At 36.3% G+C, this 22,096-nt stretch overlaps 1 protein-coding gene across 3 annotated transcripts in view; it reads right to left on the bottom strand.

The window, feature by feature from the left end:
- Positions 1 to 22,096, bottom strand: part of LOC127985709 (rho GTPase-activating protein 26) — a 103,889-nt gene that overhangs the window by 2,354 nt on the left and 79,439 nt on the right. Inside the window, exons 19-23 of one of the 3 annotated variants that reach the window (XM_052587776.1) lie at positions 17,886 to 18,036; positions 15,978 to 16,137; positions 2,769 to 2,804; positions 2,149 to 2,259; positions 736 to 827 (exon numbers count right to left, since the gene is read on the bottom strand). In XM_052587776.1, coding sequence (XP_052443736.1) covers positions 736 to 827; positions 2,149 to 2,259; positions 2,769 to 2,804; positions 15,978 to 16,137; positions 17,886 to 18,036 — 550 coding nt within the window. The remainder of the gene's footprint in view (positions 1 to 735; positions 828 to 2,148; positions 2,260 to 2,768; positions 2,805 to 15,977; positions 16,138 to 17,885; positions 18,037 to 22,096) is intronic. The other 2 variants (XM_052587777.1, XM_052587778.1) reach the window with 2 other exon arrangements.

Here is a 22,096-nt window from a genome sequence, read left to right as displayed (position 1 = left end):
TGGTACAAAACAAGTATTTTTAGTTGTGTAAAAAGCGGGATAATGTACATCTCCACTTTGCGTCGGGGTCCTGATTACTGTCTGTGTTTATTCTGAGATAACATCTGGCTGGATGTACATTATCCCTCACATAACACACTTCAGAATGACGTGATTGACCAATCAGAATCATGCATTGCAGAGAGCGGTGTAATAATCCACATTAAACATCGGCAAAATGGTATTTTATTGTTTAAATTGTGTAATAAAATGGACAGAGTTTGAAATCTGAGACTTTGTTTCACATCAGAATTAAAGCGGCACCTCTGTTTCATTCATGAACTGAAAGCAGGATAGACTAATCGATTCCTGGGATTTGAGAATCGAAATAGTTTCGTAAAAATGAGAATCGATTAAAATAGAGATCAATATATATATATATATATATATATATATATATATATATATATATATATATATATATATATAATTATTTTTTGTTTTTTCTATACCCAGCCCTATTTACTGTTGCAGTAGAGCGGCTGTGAACACGCCTGAGGTTTCATTAAACAATAATCTGATCTACTGCTCAGCGATGTCAAGCTCTGATACCTGAGAGGCAAAAGGTGGAACAAAGCAGAGATATCGGTTTTCTCAACTTATGCCAATGCTAAAGCTTCTAACCTGCTTAGCTAAGATATATGCAATTCACCCACTGAGGGCTAAAAATGCAGAACCCCCTTGCTGGGGACTTACCATTCTCGAATATGGTGCCTGCGATAAAGGACAGCTCAGAGTCATGTTCAGCCTTGCAGGCATATAGTGCACGTGCCTTTCGTAGCGGAGGACTGGAGATGACACAAATATATATAAACAATAAACTTTTAAAACTTTTAAATAAGTGCATCATTTTTACCGTATTTTTCGGACTATAAGTCGCACCTAATTATAAGTCGCATCAGACCAAAAATATGTCATGACGAGGAAAAAAAACATATATAAGTCACACTGGACTATAAGTCGCATTTATTTAGAACCAAGCACCAAGAGAAAACATTACCGTCTCCAGCCGTGAGAGGGCGCTCTATGTTTTCAGTGTAGACTACAGGAGCACTGAGCAGCATAGAGCGCCCTCTCACGGCTGGAGACGGTAATGTTTACTCTTGGTTCATTTCTCTCTGTTCATTTCTCTCGCTTCATGTCAAATTAATTTTGATAAATAAGTCGCACCTGACTATAAGTTGCAGGACCAGCCAAACTATGAAAAAAAAGTGTGACTTATAGTCCGGAAAATACGGTAGATTAATTCATGTATTTTTTATCAATATCAGAAAAATACCCACATGACAGTAATTCAAAGATAAAGTGCAACCAAAATTTGATTGGTGTACATACATTTATTCTGATCATGAAACAGTAAATACATAATCATAAAAAGGGGCATTTAAGAGAGGTAAGGGGCCACTTAGGGCCCCGGGAAATCAGGGGGCTCCCTCTTATACTGGCAAAACGTATTTGCAGCGATGAGCAATGTACAGTAGCCAATCACAGACATATATGTTAATTTCTGAAATGTAATGACCAGAAGTGTTTAAGTTGGAATCCACTCACTGTTTAAAATGTGCTGAAATGAAGCTTCTGAGTTTCTGAAACCCTACCGTATATTTAATGGGTTAAGTTTTTGTTTGTAAAAAGCTTACAATTTATTAAATGGATAAGTGCAAGCATTGTTTTGATAATGTCTTGTTTTGTGATCCATAAAAAAATAAGCTAGCCTAACATGGCTTTAGAACAGCATCAGGTTCACTAATTAGTGGCTGCAAAGGGATCAATAAACTATAAACTATGAGAGCGAGCGAGCAAAACAAAGGTTTGGTGTAAAAGAGCGCATAGATAGTGTTAGGGCCCAATACAGTACCTGGAATTTGTTTAGGACCCCCAACAGGTCCGCCCCTGAACATACATACAGTTTATGCAATGACAGAAATGAAACTTCCCATAAACCATATTATTACCCACAGTGCATCAGAGCGATGAAGTTAGTTGATGTATATGCTCAGATGTGAGGAGGGAAGGTGTGAATGTGCAAAGCTGAAGCTTATCACCGAACGATTAGAAGACTGCACTGCTATAGATAGCTGCCTAAGCAGGCCAGAGCAGGACACACACCTGACGGGGGACGATTCGCTGGAGGTGCTGGAGGCCAGCTGGGGGCTGGAGGGGGCAGAGAACATCGGCCATGAGGGGGAGCGCGGTGAGGTGGGACTGGGTGAAGCCGGGCTGCGACAAACACACACACACACACACACACGCAGGCACGCACTATGTGATTCCAGCACCAACATTTATGTTACAGCAGCTGCTGTGCTGCAGCTTACACAAGAGACTTCAAGAGGGAGTTGTATCATCAGTTTAAAGAAATAATAAAGACATAAATGCAGTAACACATGCTTGAGAGTTTTGTGCTAACAGGGAAAGTTCAGCCAAACATGACCATTCTGTCATCATTTACACAACTCGTGTCTTTCATGTCCTGTGTGAACACAGAAAGAGATGTTTTGACGGGTGTTCATGTCAAGCTCCTGAAATGAGCCATTGGTCACTGAACATGCTGCATGTGAAATACTGTAAAAAAGCATCTCCTTTTGTCTTAAACCGGAGAATGAACGTCAGACACTGGTTTAGTGAGTAAACGGTGACTGAATTGTCATATTTAGCCGAACTGAGTTAAACATGCTGAGGAAAATCATTAGTCATCATTTGTTAAACTGAAAACTGGACAAACTTACCTTGTCGACATGCTGCTGCGAACTTTTGGATTTTGACTGTAATAACAGAAACAGTATTAACAGGTTAAACTATTATAACTATATTTAACTATATTTCCTAAATATGCAATATATATATATATATATATATATATATATATATATATATATATATATATATATATATATATATATATATATTCATAATAATAATAGTAGTGCTGTCAAACGATTGATCGTGATTAATGTGATGTAAACTAAAACCTCAGATGAACAACATCACATGGCATAATGCACCATGTTGTTATTTATTTAACAAAAATAAAACCAAGATGTAAGACCCATGTGTGACAAGATTAGTACACCCTATAATTCAACTCCCTGTAGATCCACTTTTAGCATCAATAACTTTTAATAATAATGTCCTGTATGACTTTATCAGTCAATCAGATTGTTCTGCAGTAATTTTGGCCCACTCTTCTTTACCATGATGCTCTAGTTGAGGTTTGTTTTGTGCAAAGCTCTCACCACAGTATTTGAGTCAGGATGAGCTCTGGACTTTGATTTATTTCATCACCTTGAATCTTTTCTTTTCCAGCCGTTCTGTCGTAGGTTTGTTGGGGTGCTTGGGATCATTGTCCTGTTGCATCACCCAGTTTTGGCAAAACTTGAACGGATGACCTCACAGCTGACTCTGGAAAACTTTGGTGTACAGAGGAGTTCACGGTCGCCTCAACGATCCTGTAGCTCCAAAACCAGCTCAAAATCATCAGCCCTCCACCAGCATGAGTGACTTTTGCTATGAGATGTTTGTGCTGATATGTTCTTAAAGGTTTTCACCAAGCGTGGCAGTGTGCATTACACCCAAACATCTCCACTTGGTCTTTTCTGTTAAAAGGACATTGTTCTAGACATCTTATTTTTTGTTCAGATGTAACTTTGCAAACCTAAACCATACTGCCATGTTTTTTTTTGTTTTTGTTTTTTCTGGCAAGCCTTCCGAACATGCCATACTTGTCCCATGTGCTTCTAATTGCACTGTCATGAACTTCATAATTAAACATGTTAACTGAGGCCTGTGGAGCCTGCGGTGAAGTTCTTGGGTTGACTGATCTTAGGGTGAATTTCCACTCCTGGGAGGATTGGTTTCTGTTTTGAATGTCTTCCACTTGTGAATAAACTTCCTCACAGTGGAATGATGTACTTGGTTTGGGGAAGTCGTGGCCTAATGGTTAGAGATTCAGTCTCATAATCCAAAGGTTGTGTGTTTGAGTCTCGGCTGGCAGGAGGGGAGTGAATGTACAGTGCTCTCTCCACCTACAATACCTCGACGAAAGTGCCCTTGAGCAAGGCACCGAACCCCCAACTGCTCCCCGGCCCCCGCAGCATAAATGGCTGCCATATTACTCTTCCCAGATTGATGGCAGCAACTCCTTGCTTCTCTAAGATCATTGCTGATGCCTTTCTTCACACTACTCCAGACTAGTTAACTGCCAAAATGTCTTCTTTTTTTTAGAGGCTCTCAGACTTGCTGATGATCAGTTAATCAAAGTAATTTGGTTAACATCGCCTGACCATAACTCACCCTCTTCATTCCTATGTTAACATTAAGGGGGTCCTAACTTTGTCACACGCGGTCTTTCCATTTTGGCATTTAAACATTTAAAGTGGATCAAAACTTTTCATCAAAGTTGTCCTAAAACCTAAAACTGAAATGCGTTCTCGTCTTAAATTTTTTGATCCACTTCGAATGTTGACTACTGTATGAATATATGTGTGTGTGTGTGAGTGTGTGTGTATACACCTGAAACTCTTGCACTTTCTTAATGTCAAGGAGCATAAATTATTTCAGGTTGTTTCAGAATTCTGACCGCCAACATTGGCTCAACCAATGGCATAAATTTGGAGTATGACTTTCTGTTTGTCCAACCACTTGAAGATGGAAAACCCAGAAACCGTCCTTATTTTTGCAGTTCCGTTCGGTGACAGAAATAACACACATCACCATTGAGCTTAATGAAACAATGCTGCTGCTGTTCCTGTGTGTAAACGTAAGTGAGACATATGAGGAAGTGAATATCATCACAATCAGTATTGTATTTGCACAGAAGCAAATAAAGCTGCTTATTGGACACTGTGGAATTTGTAGCCAAGCATCCGTCACACACAAACACACTCCTCACTAACCTGCTCAGCATCTATTCACAGTAGATAGTGGGGTTGTCATGGGAACAGCATGACCTCAAGTGGTGAGTTAACTTTAATAATCTAACAGTCCAAACATCATTAGTGTTAAAGGAGTCTCACTTAGTGCTGCATACACACATACAGTACAAGCACTGTCCTTCTGTATTCACTGTTTATAAAATGGGAATTTACAGTCATCATTACTCAATAAAAGCACTCTAGAAATGATCAAACATGACACCAAATATTTGTTTATCTAGATACTTAACATCACCAGAAACTATATATTCCAGCAGAAAGATAAAACCTAATGATTTGGGTAATAAAATAATTTTAACTAAAATATGTTTATATTGTGTTGGCAAGGGGATCTCATTCCGAATATTTATTCTGAACATGTGACACTAAAATAAATTTGTGTGGATCCATTTTTAGTAACCATTAACTATTTGTATTGATTTCTTTGTGGCAAAATCATAGCAGAATGTGTATTTAGTTTATATTTTGTTATAAATAGAAAGCTAAAAAGAACAGAATTCATTTATAATATATATTTGGTAACATTAGGAATATATTACTGTCACTGATCAATTTAATGTGTTACTGATGAATAAAAATATTAATCTGTTAAAATAAAATAAAATAAAAACCCTAAACTTTTGGTCATTTCATGGTTTCCACAAAAATATTAAGCATCATAAAAAACATAATAATCAACATTAATAATAAAGTTTTTTTGAGCACTAAATCAACATATCAGAATGATTTGTTTATGAAAAATTATAAAGATGAATGATCATGTGACACTAAAAACTGGAGTAATGGCTGCTAATAATTCAGTGTTTCCATCAAAGGAAGAAATTACATTTTAAAATATATTCAAACAGAAAACAGTTATTTTAAATAGCAATAACATTTCACAAGACCATGGTAATTAATGTACTTCTGACCAAATAACTGCCTTCTCTTCAGAACTTTCATTGACACAAATCTGGGAGCAGATCGGACAGGGAGTATAATATTATGATGAAACTTGCTAGAATCTGACACCAAGCCTGTCTGTACTAGATGCTCAATGCCCCCTACTGGCCAAAGCTTCATAAAAATGGACCAAAACTTGTTATATAACTTTGGAATTATTTTGCCAAAATCTTCATGCCTATTACTATGGCCATTGGTTTTTTCAATATTCAGTTTACAGATTTGCTTATATATATAAGGCCATTTCTCCAAGGTGTTCCCATGTCTATTGTGGCAAAAGATGCAGCCCACAACCCTTAAAGACAGTTTAGAAAATGAACGAATGGAGACATATATTACCTTTATGTGTTTGACGTTTACTTTCCATAATATGTATTATTACAATTTCCTATGGCTTTCATATGAGTGTGGATGTTTGCATACACTTTCCCTTTGCATTCAGCTACTTTAATTTCTAGTAAAGGAACCACTTTTATTTTGTGAGAGTCAACATAATTCAACTGATCACATGTTTTCTCAAGCAGTTCATCAATCTCCAGGTCTTCATTGATTTACAACCTGCTGGGTCCTCAGGGGTATCTGAGATGGGTATATCAGCACTGCCACACTTAATATATACATCTATATATAGACGACAGCATTCATCTCAGTCCTGAGGCTTTGAGCCGCCGATCCTCACAGCTGATTTACAACCGAACACACACACACAGAGAGAGAGAGTGCAGTGCTCTGTCTATTAATCTCATAATATCATAAGACGTTTAACTGGATTAACCTTCACTGACTACAAAACAAATAGGTGTTGCTGGGATTGCTAAAACAGGATTTTCTGCTTAATCCACAAACATATTTAGATATTAACTAACTACTATCATGCCATATTTAAATAAACTGCTGGATTTTAATTTGTTTAATGTTTCTGCATTTGAAGGCGGTCAGTAGTTTTTTGTTTGTTTGCTTTTTAACAATAACCTAAAGTTGGTTAGTTTAGTTCTGCTCCTCTCTACATTTATGTTATCATATATATAAAAAAAAGACTGCAGCAGTAATTATGTTTTGTTACATGATTAATGTACAAATGCTATTAATAATCAGAGAAAGCTGTCATTACATAAATTATATATTTATACAAAGTATAGTGGTTTCTATATAAAATAACACAAAAAAGTTACGTATTGCAGTAACAAACAAGAAGGTGCAACTTTTATATGCTCAGTCACAGATCCTTTCATGTTTCCAAGTCCTTTCAAGTTCATTTTTTTGATTTGGATGTGACCAGACATGATGTTGTCTGAGTGGGTGATTTATTTGCTATTCAATACATTTCCATCAGCTTGACCCACTTTGGCTGAAAGCATGACGGTAGGCATTATATCATTGAGAGGGTAATCAGCAAATAATAGCATTCACGTTCATTATCAGCTTGGATTTGCGCAGCTTCGTGTAGTAACAGCTGCTCTATGTGAAATCACGCACCTGATGGTATTTACCGCTGATTAGATCACCAGCTTTACTGACTAGATGCGGATTAATCATCAGCCGATATATATCGTGCACCCCTAAGAGAAAGATTTAAATGACTACAAAATGAAAAAAAAAAAGGCATGTCCACTGATGAGATGGTGAGTCAGAATAACTAACTTCTTTCCGACACTGACTCATGAAAAAAGTTAATTAATTATTAATTCAAATATCTCCGTACTATTTTCCCCCAACATATAGTAATTTTTACAGCAAGCTTTAGCCTATTTAGCGTGCTCGTCTCACGTTGCTGTGTGCCATGGTCACAAAAACTCATAATTTGCATATGTTTTTAAGCGTTGTGGTTTAAAAACAAGTGATTTAAGCCATTGAAATGCAAATAACAGCACTATATGTGCGAGCTGTCTGTTTTTGAACTTGATTTCTGCAATTGGGTCGGATCGAGGTCAGATTTGCACCTTAAATGAACTGTACCAGAGTTCGTTTGGAAGCAGACCGAGGCCACCTCTTTAGCTGGGTCTCGGTACAGTTGTTTGGCCTGCACCAAAGTGCGGTCACTGTATTCACACCTGCCAAAAAGGTCCGCATCAAGAGGGGAAACAAACTTGAGTTTGAGCATATGTTAACAAATACAACTTTTGATTTCAATTATATATCTATTAGTAGCCTAAATATTGAAATTAACACTAACAATGCTGTAGAAGTGCAGTTTATTAGTAGTAAATGTTAACTAATGTAGGTAACTACAGTTTAATAAATGGAACATTATTGTAAAGTGCTACAGATTTATTCACTGATTCTCGTGAGTCCATTGTTGGACAGATCAGTTGTTTTAACCAATCATTGAAGCGAATCAGTTCAAATGTGTCATTAATTTGCGAAACGTGTCATTAAAAGACTATGGCACACATTGTGTGACTATCCCGGGCAGGTTAGGAAATCGCACAAGATTTGTGTCAACAGTGAAAACATTTAATTACTGGATAGTTTTTTTTTGTTTATTGAATGTATAATTTATGTCAGCTGAATTTACGGAACGCTTTTCAGAGAAGATAAGGCAACGTTTTTTTTTGTTTTGTTGTTGCACAATTGTGACACCCTGCAGTAATTCAGGAGAATAAAAATATCCAAATGCCCCATGTGAAACTTCGGTCTTCTGACCTTTTACAATCATGTCAACTGAGTGTGATTGACATGCGCAAGGGAGAGAGAGCAAGACAGCGCTTGCTCGTGTTGTTTGAACTTTAAGACGGTGAGATTCCTCGCGCAGCGCCAGCGCGGCCCTCTGCTCTTATTGAGGGGGCAGGCTGGTGACAAGGCGCTGTGTTGCGCTTTCAAAATAAAAGCATGCGATATTTCAAAATCTAATATTTTTCTCCTCCGTTGTATAATTTTTTGGGGGGACAAATGCGACTGTCTCCGAAATTGGGGGTTCCTACACCCTTGATTTAAATCACACTAAGGATATTGTTGTTTGAAACAGCAATATACTTAGTGTGATTTTCAAATTGGAATTAAGTCTGCGTGTCTTGCGTGTTTTGAAGCGCAGGCACGCATGAGTTGTAATAACAGTGAAGGTCTCCGAGCAATGTCATTAAAAGGTTCAATCGGTCCGCATTATTAAAGAGAAAAAACTTGCTCACTTCAATACATTATATTTCACGTGTACAGGGTGAGCAGGGCACAAACACGGCATTAAATGTAACACTATACAAGATTTAAACATTTCCACATAACAAAATGTATGTTTTTGTTTATTTAAAACAAGACACGTCTGTTTATTATTTATTTTTTTATCTATTTCAAAATTATTTTAATCTCCAAACTGTTTTAGATAGTTCTGCTTTGCTTTGTATGCTTTTCTAAAAAAAAAAAAAAAAGTGTTGGATTGTGCTCCGTTCTCGCCGACATACACGGAAGGATCATGAATGCATTTTCTGCGACAAAACACAGCAGCGCAGATTACAGTTCACTGGAGTGAGCCGGTTTCACGTCTTTATGGACATTTAATATTTTAATGGCTGTAAACTAAAATTAAAACTTAAATATTAGTAGTGAAATTTTTCAGGTTATTTTTCTTAAATACTTAATTTCTGTCATCAAACTTTTTAGTAAGATTAGGCTTAAAGTAGTCAACCGTTTTGTTTTGTTTTGTTTTTCGCACTCAAATATTTTGGTGGGTCGTGAAATAGATTACACTTGTCAAGGTGGGTCGTGGAATGGAAAAGTTTGGGAACCCCTGGTCCAGAAGACGCTCATCAACACCCTCCATAAAAGGAGGGTAAACCACAGAAGCTCAATGCTGGAAGGGCTGGCAGTTCACAGAGTGCTGTATCAAAATATATTCATAGAAAGTTGAGTGGAAAGGAAGGTGCAAAATCAACAGGGATGACCACCGCCTTGGGAAGATTGTCAGAAAAAGCAGATTCAAGAACTTGGGAGAGCTTTACAAGGAGTGGACTGAAGCCAGAGTCAGTAATCAAGAGTTACCACACTCAGATGTCTTCAGGAAAAGAGCTACAGATGTCACATTCCTAGAACCAAGGCACTCCTGAACCAGAAAAACGTCAGAAGCATCTCACCTGGGGTAAGGAGAAAAACAACTGGACTGAGCTCAGTAGTCCAAAGTCCATTTTCAGATGAAAGTAAATTTAGCATTTCATTTGGAAATCAAGGTGTGGAGTCTGGAGGAAGACTGGAGAGGCACAGAATGCAAAGTCCAGTGTGAAGTTTCAGAAGTCAGTGATGATTTGGGGAGCTGTAACATCTGCTCGTGTTGGTCCTTTGTGTTTTATCATGTCCAGAGTCAATGCAGCCATCTACCAGGAGATTTTGGTGGACTTTATGCTTCCATCTGCTGACAAGCTTTATGGAGATGTTGATTTCATTTAGCAGCAGGTCTTTAACTAGGGATGCATCGATCCGATACTCAGGATCTGTATTGGATTCGATACTGGCATTTTCTTCAGATCGGTATCGGTCAGATGAGAATGATCCAAATCCGATATTGTGCATATACTATTGTGTGTTATTGTTGAGCCCCACAAAAACATTATAAAGCACCAAACATTTTTGTGCACTATATTTCAAGTGTTCTGAAGCTGTTCCATACTTCAATGTGAGGTGCAGATTAATATTTAAGTCATTAAATTCAAGTTCACCTAAACTCTTCATTCCACTGCGGCTTCCACTGCGGCTGTCTGTCATCCTCCATTCATTCATCAAACTGCGTATTGCGTTCGGTTACTACAGTCAAAACCATGAAACTCTCTTCAAGAGCTCACAATAAATGAGTTTTAAAACGGTTTAAAGAAAAGGCTCAATAAATGAACACACACATTTAATACACTACGTAAATTTAAATTTTTTAATTTTTTTGAGATACTGAATTATACATTTTCCTAAGCTGTAAGTCGTAACCAACAGAATTAAAACAAAAGACTCTTGAAATATTTCAGTTTGTGTGCAATGAATTTAGAATATAAGAATATATTTTTTTCTTAATTAAATTACAAAAAATAAAGAACTTTTCCATGATATTCAAATTTTTTGAGATGCATCTATATTAGCATTGATTAACTGAATACCCAGAATTCACATATTAGATCGATAAAATCTAAATTTTACATGTTTATTAATTATGCATTCACATTTGATACTCTGTTCTCTGTTAAAAGGTCTTCTGTGCATTTCTGCAACATTCAAAACTGGGAAATCCTGGAGTTTGGCTGCTTGCTCTTTTATTTGCATCGTTTACAAAAAGAGTGGGATGTTAACTGACAAACAGAGAGAGAAAGAGAGAGAAAAAGAAAGAGAGAGAGAAAGAGAGAGAAGTGTTGGCAAATGCCAGAAAGCCAAGCAACATGGGCGGACACAACAAGCCTAAAATAAGAAACTTGACTCATCAAAATATAGATCAAAAACAGATCCATTTCAGGAACTGGATTAATTTCATAAACATAAACCTGCAGGAAACATTAAGGGTCCTATAATACACCCGACACAATGCTACACAAGGTGCCGCGCAAGTGTGTTTGCTAGTTTCAGTCCGACGGCATTCACATTTTCCCGTCCAGCGCCACGTCATTTAATTAGAAAATGCATTTGCATTCATTTGTGCGCCCATGGGCGTGCTGGTCTAAAAAAGAGGCGTGCTCAGATGCTTTGCTGGCGCATTGCTATTTTAAGGAGCTGAAAATAGACTGCGCCATAGACAAACTCAAACCTGGTCTAAAGACTGGTGCCATGACTTTTGTTTGTTATTTAAAGAGTGTGTTAGTACAGGCATGTCCACAACGTGCGTACAAGCTGTTTATTAAACACAGGGATGCACAGCTGCACACAAAACATGCCAAATATAAACAAATAAAGGATTGCAATGCATATGCATTATTATTAGACATGCATAATAATTTTTGTAGGCTAATTTTATATATATTTTATATATATATATATATATATATATGTGTGTGTGTATGTGCCTATATGTCATAATGGATAGTCATCTCATGTATCAGAATAAGGTTATCTCCGTTTCATCTCGGAGACGCGTTCTGTCTTTGCGCTTGCCAAATTCCGCCGTGTAAATAGCAAATCCGTCATGGCACGGGTGTAACTGGCTCTTAAAGGGAATGGAAGATGATACTCTGATTGGTTTATTGCACGTTACGGCCAAAAAATACCCATTACTCATTAAGAGAATAGGGACAACCCGTTTAGACCATGCGCCCGGGCACACCAACCGTTTATCCATCGTTAAAATAGCAAAAGTGGATTTGGACATTTGGATTTGGAGTGCACCTGTGCAGTGTGCAGATTGTTAAAATAGGGCCCTAAAAAGGAGAAAGGTGAAATACACATAATTATAAATCTCCATTCTGGAAATGAGAATAAAAATGCAAATTGTAACTGCTCATATGAGTGACTTTATTGGGAAGAAAAAGAAATGCCAAAGTTGCTTATAATAAACAGACATGGCAACACTGCAAGACTGCCTGCTACTTCAGGCGAGTTAGAGCAGAGCATGTCTTGACTTGCCCTGAGGCTGATTAATGACTAATGATGTACAGAGAGGGAAATATTTCTATGACAGTATTCCACAAAAATACTTGGAGGCCAGAATCACTAGAGACTTGATTTTTTCGTAATTATCTTGGTATCGTTGTGAGTGTATTTCACAGGAAACCTTCAACGTTTTACACAACATGATTTGTTTATGTGAAACATACTGGGAGGGTGAGATTGGGAAAAGGCAGAGGACGGAATCATGGGGAACAGCAGTTTAAATGAAGAGTAAATATGTTGGCAGGAAATTGAGAGAATCTGAAGGCTGTGCTGGATTTCATAATTTCCGTTCACATAATAAAACCTCAAAGCAAGCAAAGGCTGTCGCCAATGTAAGGTAGTGAAAATGAAATGCAGATTGTATCAAAACGTTGTTCAGTCTCTGATAAAACAACCTGCCCTTCTGACCCTGAAACAAAAGCTAAAACTAAAAACTGTGCATGATTAAGATCTCCAAACAGTAGATTTTGCCTATTTTAAAGCAAACAGGAAAAAAAAGCAAACAACAAACAAAATCGTTATTCTATTTCACATAAATGAAAAAAGATCAAATATAATTTAGAAGCAAAGGTTTGGTTCTCGTGTCCTTGTTCTTGCTAAGGCAGAGGTTTTCAAACTGGGGTCCATGACCCAAAGCCAGGGGGTCTGCATGTTTTTTAATCTTCTTAAACATGCTGTGATTTACATTCCAAAGTGACATATAATGCATTTAATGTCAAATAGCCTAAGCATTTTGGACACTTAAAGCCATCTATAAATATATTTCTAATGTATGTGTGACAAGGCAATACCACTGAGATGTTCAGGAAGAGGTTCACTGAGAGCAAGACTGCAAGTGCAATTTGTTTCTGTTCTTTATCTTACAAAAGTACGTTTCACTGATAATATGAAGGTATACAAATAAGAATTGACCGTTTTGAATTATGTCTTACTCTTGACAAATGGATAAAAGTACAGATGATAATCCAAGTGTTTGTGTCTGCGACTACCACACGGTAGCATTGAAAATTACTGTGCCTTGGTCAGAGTTGGGCAAGTTACTCTAAAAAAGTAATTCAAATACTTACATTTAAATCAATAGTTTAATAAAATGCACTTTTTGCATACATGTATGTTTTTACACTGTACTTATATTTAAAAAAATACTTGCATGTAAATACATTGGTGACTAATTCCTGTAATTACATTTATATTGTAATTACACTGTTGAACCATCCCTTACACATAAACCCACTCTTAAACCTACTCATGCCACCAAACCTCTACATAGTAGTTAAGGCCACCTAATATAATGTGTGACCATTGTTTTCTTTTTACATTAGTTCTCTTTGCTTTTGTTCAACAGATGAAAAACTATTTATTTGTTTTAGATATTTTTTTTTTCTATTTTGCGGGAGTCCAGTGAATAATTTTTTTTCTCACATTTCCCACACCTTGTACACACACACACACAAGTGTCTGCCCACCCACACCAGCACTCGTCCATCTTGTCCCGCGCTGCACTCTGTAGCGTCGGGTCTCACAGAAGTGCATGTCTCTAATCCACTGCCACTGGACTCAACAGTGTGTGTGCTACATCCTTTTTACAATCTAGATTATAAAACACTGCATTCTGTCAGCAATGTGACATATAGAGACCTTGGCTTGTAACTATACTCTAATTACTATTTTTAAAATTTTAAAGCGTTAAATTACTTTGTTACTAAAAAAGTAATGAAATTACAGTAACGTGTTACTAAGTAATGCGTTACTGCCCAACACTGGTCTTGGTATGCCCAACCCCCCTCTCTTATTTCCTTATTAATTGAAAAATAACCTTGGGGTAAAACTACTTGCATATTTATTATTATTTTCGAAACATGAGAACTGTATAAAGCTAAGTAAACCATTTTTGTTAAAAACTTGTTTATATAGATAATAATAATAGAATGAGGAGTTTGAATCCAGTGTCACAATATTTGAGATATATATATTTTAAAAAAAATTACTGCACACATACATAATTTTACTTGGTATGTAAGGTCTAACCATACAAAAACTGCTCAAATATGTATTTGTAGTCTTTGCTGATATATAAATATTTGCATCATCTGCATACATTTAACATTCAGGCAAACCATTAATATAAAATGTAAAAAGAAGTGGTCCCAACATTGAACCCTGGGGGATAAGTAAATACTTTAATAAGATGACTTTATAAAGCAGCATTTATTTTAGCATATTGTTCTCATATTGTCAAATTCTGTTCTGAAGATATGGCTCAAAGCTCTCTTTCAGTGTAATTGTATTTATTTTTTTCCTATTGCAAGAAACATTAAGTCCTCTTGTACTGAAAAGTAATGACAAACCTCACCCCAATATGCCACATAAATTTAAGGTACCATTTGTGTCAGTAGCACATACGGTGTAGGATAAGTAACAAGTTGCGGGTAAAAAATTTTTTAATTCTTAACATTAGAGCTTTTAGTCTAAAGTAACAGAAATGTACACCTTATCAAACACCACTAATACAATATAAAACTTTTTCGAAAAGTTTAAACTGGCCTCAGTGCAGTCAGCAAAGTAGAATTTTTGAGAAAATTGCCAGCATTCACATTTCGAATAGGTTTCCAAAAACTTTGTCCTTGTCATTCTGAGTGAAGTAAACATCTGCTATGTCTGTGCTTATGCTATAGTGAAGCAGCATTAAAAAACTTCCCACATTCTCATCCCATGTACACCGCTAAGAGACATCAAAATGGACCCAAAATTTTAAAATCCATTAACCCATGGCCCACCAGAGATGGTGAAATGTTTACAACAAACCGTGTGTCCTGTTAGATAACCAACAGTGGAAAAAGCCTGTAGGAGATTGGAAAGGTTACAGGGAAAAGCATTATTGCAAGTCTTGTGAGAGAGCATGTTTGTATTTGTGCATGTGTTTGCTTTGAAGGTAATGTATCAAAGAAAACAGGATTTTGCTTGCTCTCTTTAGAAATAAAACATGATCTGTTAAGTTTTATCTATTACTGTGAGTAGACATGCTCTAACGTTGAACCAACAACAAAGCAGTTATTGCATGTGCTTAGACAATGCGAGCTATGATGCCAGACGTCAATTATATTAGAACGTCTTTAATTGCATTACAGGTCAGAGAGGTCAAACTAAAAATAGATTATAACAAGCATAATAAGCATCCCTAACTAAAGGTAGAATCACAAGTACTGTTGCCCCCACAAAACCCAGTAATCCCAATACGAATCTGTGCAATCTGGACTTTTTAAGTGAGGGCCAAAAAATTCAGGTTTCACTGTGTTTAGGTATTTCACACAGAACAGAACCTGCTTGGTCTGATTATTGGAAAATCTGGAAAAGTCTTTTAAGTTTCTGAACACTCTCTCTACCTTCAGTTGGCTGAACAAACTCATGGCATTGGTTTGGCCAATGTTGTTGTGTTGGGCTAGATGGGACACTTAAAGTAAATAGGAGACAATATTTTAACATACTTTAGCTTTAAAGAAAGTACTGTGCACTTACAGTGAATTAGGCCGACTCTGCTTGGACAGCTGAAGCCCATCTTGTTCTCCATCTCCAGTGGGCAGGTTGTTGAATCGAGTCCAGTTGAGTGTGCTGTTGCAATTTACTGATGGCAAGTCAGCATTGGAGTTTACAACCACACTGTTCCTTTTCTCTGCTGCTGATGGAAAAGCAGAAATGTTGCTATCCTAGTGTAGAGTACATAGTATGCTAATGTAATTACTCCAGCCTGTGGCTGAAACAGAGCTTGGTGGGATCTAGAAGTTTGCATTATTTTGAATGGGGTTTGTATTTTACAATAAACAATTCAAGTTATACTGCTAGTGATTTTTGTCTTTGGACAATAACTGAATGGCATCTAATGCTTGGGACTAGTTCACTCCTTCACTCCTTGCATCCCCAGAGGATGTTGACAGCTAAATGTTTTACAGTAAATGCAGACAGGGTGGCGTGTCTGGTCAAAGGTGTGCCAACTTTAAACCTGAAACTATTTAAATAATTAATTCCATTGTTATTTTTAGCACAACATTTATATACCAGGAACTGAATTTCCTACTTCAGAAGACTTTAAGCAATGTAGTTTAGCAATGTAATTCAATGTAAGTAAACAAACAGCTGGTAGACACCAAAAAGAGACCAGGATTTCCTTTTGCTTTACATAAAGTATTTTCATAAAAAAAAAATAATAATAATAATATATATATATATATATATATATATATATATATATATATATATATATATATATATATATATATATATATATATATGTATATAATTCAATATAAGTTGAATCTAATTAAGCACGATGTGCCAAATACTTTAATTGCAAATTAATCACACATACATTTTTTTTTCATTATTGTCTGAAATGAGGGAAACACTGAACAGACATTATAAGAAAGTACCCTCAGAAATAAATATTTATATTTAATATTGCATAAATAATGGGCTGATAAGAGTGCGATCCTCCAACCACTTTACCGTTAGTATCATGTATCACTCCACTTGCTGAATTTCTCACAAAATCCTCTATTATTTAAAAATAGTATGGTTTCATGTCACGGAATGTAGTTTTGAGATATTTTAGGTGAGAATGTACTTGTTTACATTTCAAATATGTGTTTTTTAATAAAGATAATGTCTATTTTTTAATTAGCTTTTCTGAGATGTGAGCTCCAGGGTGTCAGCGGCCAATCAGTGCTCATTAAACCGTGAGAGCAGCCTCACCTCGGCCAGATATTCTGGAATTTGCCGCTGGCTCTAATGTCTCTATAATGGTTAAACATGAAATATAATTAATTTGGGGTAAATTTCATTGGAAGTCTTTGGTCCCAATAATCTATTATTTGTTCCAGAGCAAACAGTTTTGGCTGAGGGCAAAATCCCATCATGTTATATTTTATGTAACTTCAGTGCTGTATATAACGCTGCCTTTATACACACGATTTAGCCTAATATTTTTTCCTGCATGTCATGTGCGGGGCTCCGTAGGAAGTAGTTCTGCACAAAAGAGAGTTTTTAAAGACACTCCGTAGTTGTTTATTCTGTATTATATACTCTTGCCATTTGACTGTTGTTTAAACTCAATATCACCATCATAGACACGATATATGGCTGTATATCGGCACACTGTGATTACCTACGACCGAATTACAACCGTACCAATATACAGCCATATCTAAAGTCTGATATTGCTCATATCATATATATATATATATATATATATATATATATATATATATATATATAGATAGATAGATATATTTATATAGATATATTTATATTGTTTGTTTTAATATTTTGTTGTTTAACCAAAAAGGAAGCATCAATTTAGCACAATCTTTACTCAAAATTATAATTTTACATTTATTTGTAACTTTATAAAGAGAGAACTTGCTTGTGTACCTTTGTCTTTCTCTGAAAATGAGGGGGTGTGGAAAAGCGTGAGGGGTCTCTCACTGCAGGACGGGGCCTTGCTGTCTGTACTTCTCCGCCTGGGAAGGTTGAGCTGGGAGTTGGCCTGGCCTCCTCCAGACACTGGCATGTCTTTGAAAATCTGCAGAGCCGAATGGAAATTCAAATCAGCATGAAAATGTCAAAGTGTCACAATGATGGGATGTGTCTCCACAAAAAATAGAACAGACTGAAATGCTGCTACTGATGTTGGGAGGATTTGACCCCGCAGATGTGTGTAGTCATAAAATGACAATTATAGATATTTTTTCTTTACTGAAAAAGCTATTCTTTTTTGCAAACAAAAATACTGTATGACAGTTATCAATCTGCTTCCAGTGTGTGTCAGTTTCCAAAAGATAGAAAAAAGGTCCCTTTGACTCATTCACTCCATTTCAAGTCTGAAGTCATACGTTAGCTATGTGTGGCGAACAGACTGACTTTAGAGTTCTGCACTCAATTCCTCCCCTTCACCAAACAACTCAAATCTCATTTGCACATATGAATATTCAAGCATGAATCACAGTCAGTTTAATATTAAATATTATGCTACTGATAAATTAATTGGTTCTCATGTTTCCTGCAGCATAGCATGTTTAAATATGCCCAGTAAAAACTGTGTTGCAATTCAACTCTAAATTTACTATACTGTAACTCTGGTTCCTATTCAAATTTACCCAATCAGATTTTGACACCCTGGGCTGCCAGTTGGCGGGAAAATAACAGTGTATTGTAGCCATGGAAAACAGCAAACAAACTAGGTCCTCTATCTGGCAACCCGTGTGAGCATCAAGACTCTCCATTTAGAATTTGGACTTCAGTTCCAATTTCAACCACTGGTTGCTATAATTATATAGTAAATCATTTCTATTCATCATTTTTATTTCAAGTATGTTATTCAGTGTTTTATGGGACTGTAGTACTTTCATTAATGGAAATTGCTGAATAACTTTTGTGATTTTATGAACTAGAGCTGCCCTCAACCTTGCTTCAGCTGTAACTTTGCCTTTTTTCTATGACTTAGCGACAAATAAAGTTTTAGTCGACAAAGCCGTTTCTGGTCGACTAATGATAAGTCAACTATTGGGGGCAGCCCTAGTATTAACACATTGAACATATGCTAAACTGTTATTTTTAGCAGCTTGCATTATCTTTTTATCTGAATATTATTTGTTGTCAGTTTTGTCTTCCTCATTAGGTGTTCACGTTTGTGAATGACTACATAATGGCTTATAACAAAGAATTCTGAATTGCAAAACTGTCACAAGATATGTGTAACACTTGAATATGGGTAAGAGAGCAAGTGAATAACATTTTAAACGAAAAGCTGAGAAAATCACATTTTTGTGAAAGACTTCCTCCGGATCAGATTCAGAACAATGATCAAAACATATGCTCACACCAGGCAATCTTAACCCCCAAAGCCTGGTTCGTTTAACTAGTGTGATCGTTCCATTTAGCAGTCCTTGACTCGGTTGGAAGAGGTGGGTCAGAGCGTGGTTCAGTTATATACAGATCAGAGTGTGAGCGCAGATCTTCTGACATGTGGTGCATGATTGTATGAATATTTCTGAGCGGCAAAAGTGATAGATGTGTAAAGCAATATATTGTGAGAGGGCCGAGGGTTACTACGTCCCATACGAATCAAAATGCTAAACCACAATGTTAACAAAACAATGCAATCCACTGCACTGTGCAAATGCTTCTATGCTTTCTTCACGTGCTATCGGGAAACTTCGTTATGAAAAATAATTTATAGTGGTCACAAGTCTTTATGAAAAGCTGTATGCTAACAGCCTATTATGTGTTTGTGAATGAAAAGATTTTGTAGGATCGGTTTTTGTTACAGTCAGTCTACGCTTTGTTCCCTGCTGTACTGTACATAAATGTGTGTATTTGTTGAGAGATATGGTATTCAGTAGGTGGCCAACAAAAATGCTTATTACCACCATCGCAGGGCAAGTCAGTTACATCTTAAAGTCATTAACAAAACTACCGCCAGGTGGAGCGCAGAGTTTACAAACTGACTGGAATTGTATTTTGTTTTGTAAACGGACATCAAATAATGAAATAAAATATAACAATTTATAATTTATAATTTATAATATAACATTTATAACCTAAAATCATTAGAAAATTTATAAATTTAATTTTTTTAGAAAGTTAATTTCAAAACGTGAGATAGTCATATAGGATGCTGCCTAATATATATAAAAAAAATTACACAAAGGATCTTACTGCATGTTATGGTTATCAAACAGTCATTCTGAAAACCATTAAAACTACACAATTTCCTCATGACTCCTTATGTTGTATTAACCCTTAGGGGACTAAGCCCTTTTTGGTCCGTTTTCTCTATTTTTACATTTCGGCTTATAAACCATATGTAATGAGGATGGACCACAATGTATTTGGTATCAATGGATTCAGAAGACCCTAAGCTACCATAAGCATGCATGCAATATGTCTATAAAGGAAGTATGAGTGAAAAATTGTACAATAAACTAGAGAATTTCAAAGACGAAAATGAGATTTTTGTAATTTATTACTGAAAATCCTACCTCACACAACAATAGTTAAAAGTTTTTGACCCAAAAATATATTTTTCAAACTCTTTGCTTGACAGAAATGGGTTAATGTTCAATCAAATGTGTAAAGATCAATTAAATAATTAACTTTATTTACAAACAGTCCTAGGCGTTTTTTATTTATTTTTGGGACTAAGCCCTTTTTGGTCTGTTTTCTCTATTTTTATATTTGGGCTTATAAATCATATGTAAAGGAGATGAAACACCCTGTGTTTGGTATCTATGGATTCAGAAGACCCTAAGCTACCATAAGCATGCATGCAATATGTTTATAGAAAAGGAAGTATGAGTGAAAAGTTTTACAATAAACTAGAGAATTTCAAAAACGAAAATTAGATTTTTGTCATTTATTACTGAAAAACACACAATATAGAACAGTTTTTGAACAAAGAAAATATATTTTTTTCAAACTCTTTGCTTGACAGAAGTGTGTTATTGTTTAATCAAATGTGTAAAGAACAATTAAATAATTAACTTTTTTAAAAAACAGTCCTAGGCATGCCAGTGAGCAAAGCAAGGCCTCTCCAGGCCTTTCCAGTAATTGTTCCAGAGCTTGTTCTGCCGTAAATCTTTTACTGCTTGCCATTTTGATAAAACAATTCTGTAATAATGCTGTATCTCTCTCGAATTTATCTCTTTGTGCTCGCTAACACTCCGATCACTTTCTGCTTTCTCCACGTGATGCTGATTCTCCGATCGCTCGAATTTAGCTTTTTGTGCTCGCTAATACTCCGATCGCTCTCTGTAACACTCCGATCGCGTTCTGCTTTCTCCACCCTGATGCTGATTCTCTGAACGCTTATTGATTACATGTCTTTTACTTTAGTCCAGCCAGCTTTTACAAGGCTACAGCAGAGCTACAGAGTCCTCTGAATCGCTAGAAGACATAACCTTCCTCTGATTGGGTTAGAAAAAGACTCCTCCCAGCGGCAATTTTTCCATTGGCTGTTGCGTGTTGAATCTGCCTAGCACAATCGTTTTCATTGGCCTGTTTACGCAGTGGTATTGCGCAATAAGGGAAGTGTTTAATATACAAACTGGACACCGCTGTTTTCAGCGGAATCTGAGGAAGATGGCAAAAAAACCCGCATCTCTCTAGCATTAATAGTTTTTGAGATAACTACACATTTGTAAAAGTATGCCATTTTGGGCGGTACCGCCTAATCCGTCCCCAGAGGGTTAAGGGGGTTTCATTTCGATCTGCAAGCTAATGACAGTTTCTGAACGAAAAATCCTGACCCTGGCTATTGGTCCACTGTACAAACATACACATCTATGTATGTTCTAACACGTTCATGAGACTTAATTTTTGTCGCCATTTACTCTAACACACAACATAACATTTTTTTTGAAAAAAATAAGTGGTGACAAATCAAAAATAATAGGTTAAAACCGCGACATGAAAAACTAGAAATCGTGCAAAAAAATTGGCTCATAGGCTTGGCATTTATCCTGCTTGAATTCGTTCTAAGAAACGCACATAACTTTATAAGTAGGCCTACTAAATTTTCATCTGTGTATAATCAATATTTTAACTATAGTGTTTTTCTATAATTTTTCCCGACTGCAGTCATC

Source organism: Carassius gibelio, chromosome B21 (assembly GCF_023724105.1).
Source record: "Carassius gibelio isolate Cgi1373 ecotype wild population from Czech Republic chromosome B21, carGib1.2-hapl.c, whole genome shotgun sequence".
In the NCBI taxonomy this organism is placed as follows: Eukaryota; Metazoa; Chordata; class Actinopteri; order Cypriniformes; family Cyprinidae; genus Carassius; species Carassius gibelio.
This window is presented reverse-complemented; position numbering and strand designations above follow the sequence as displayed.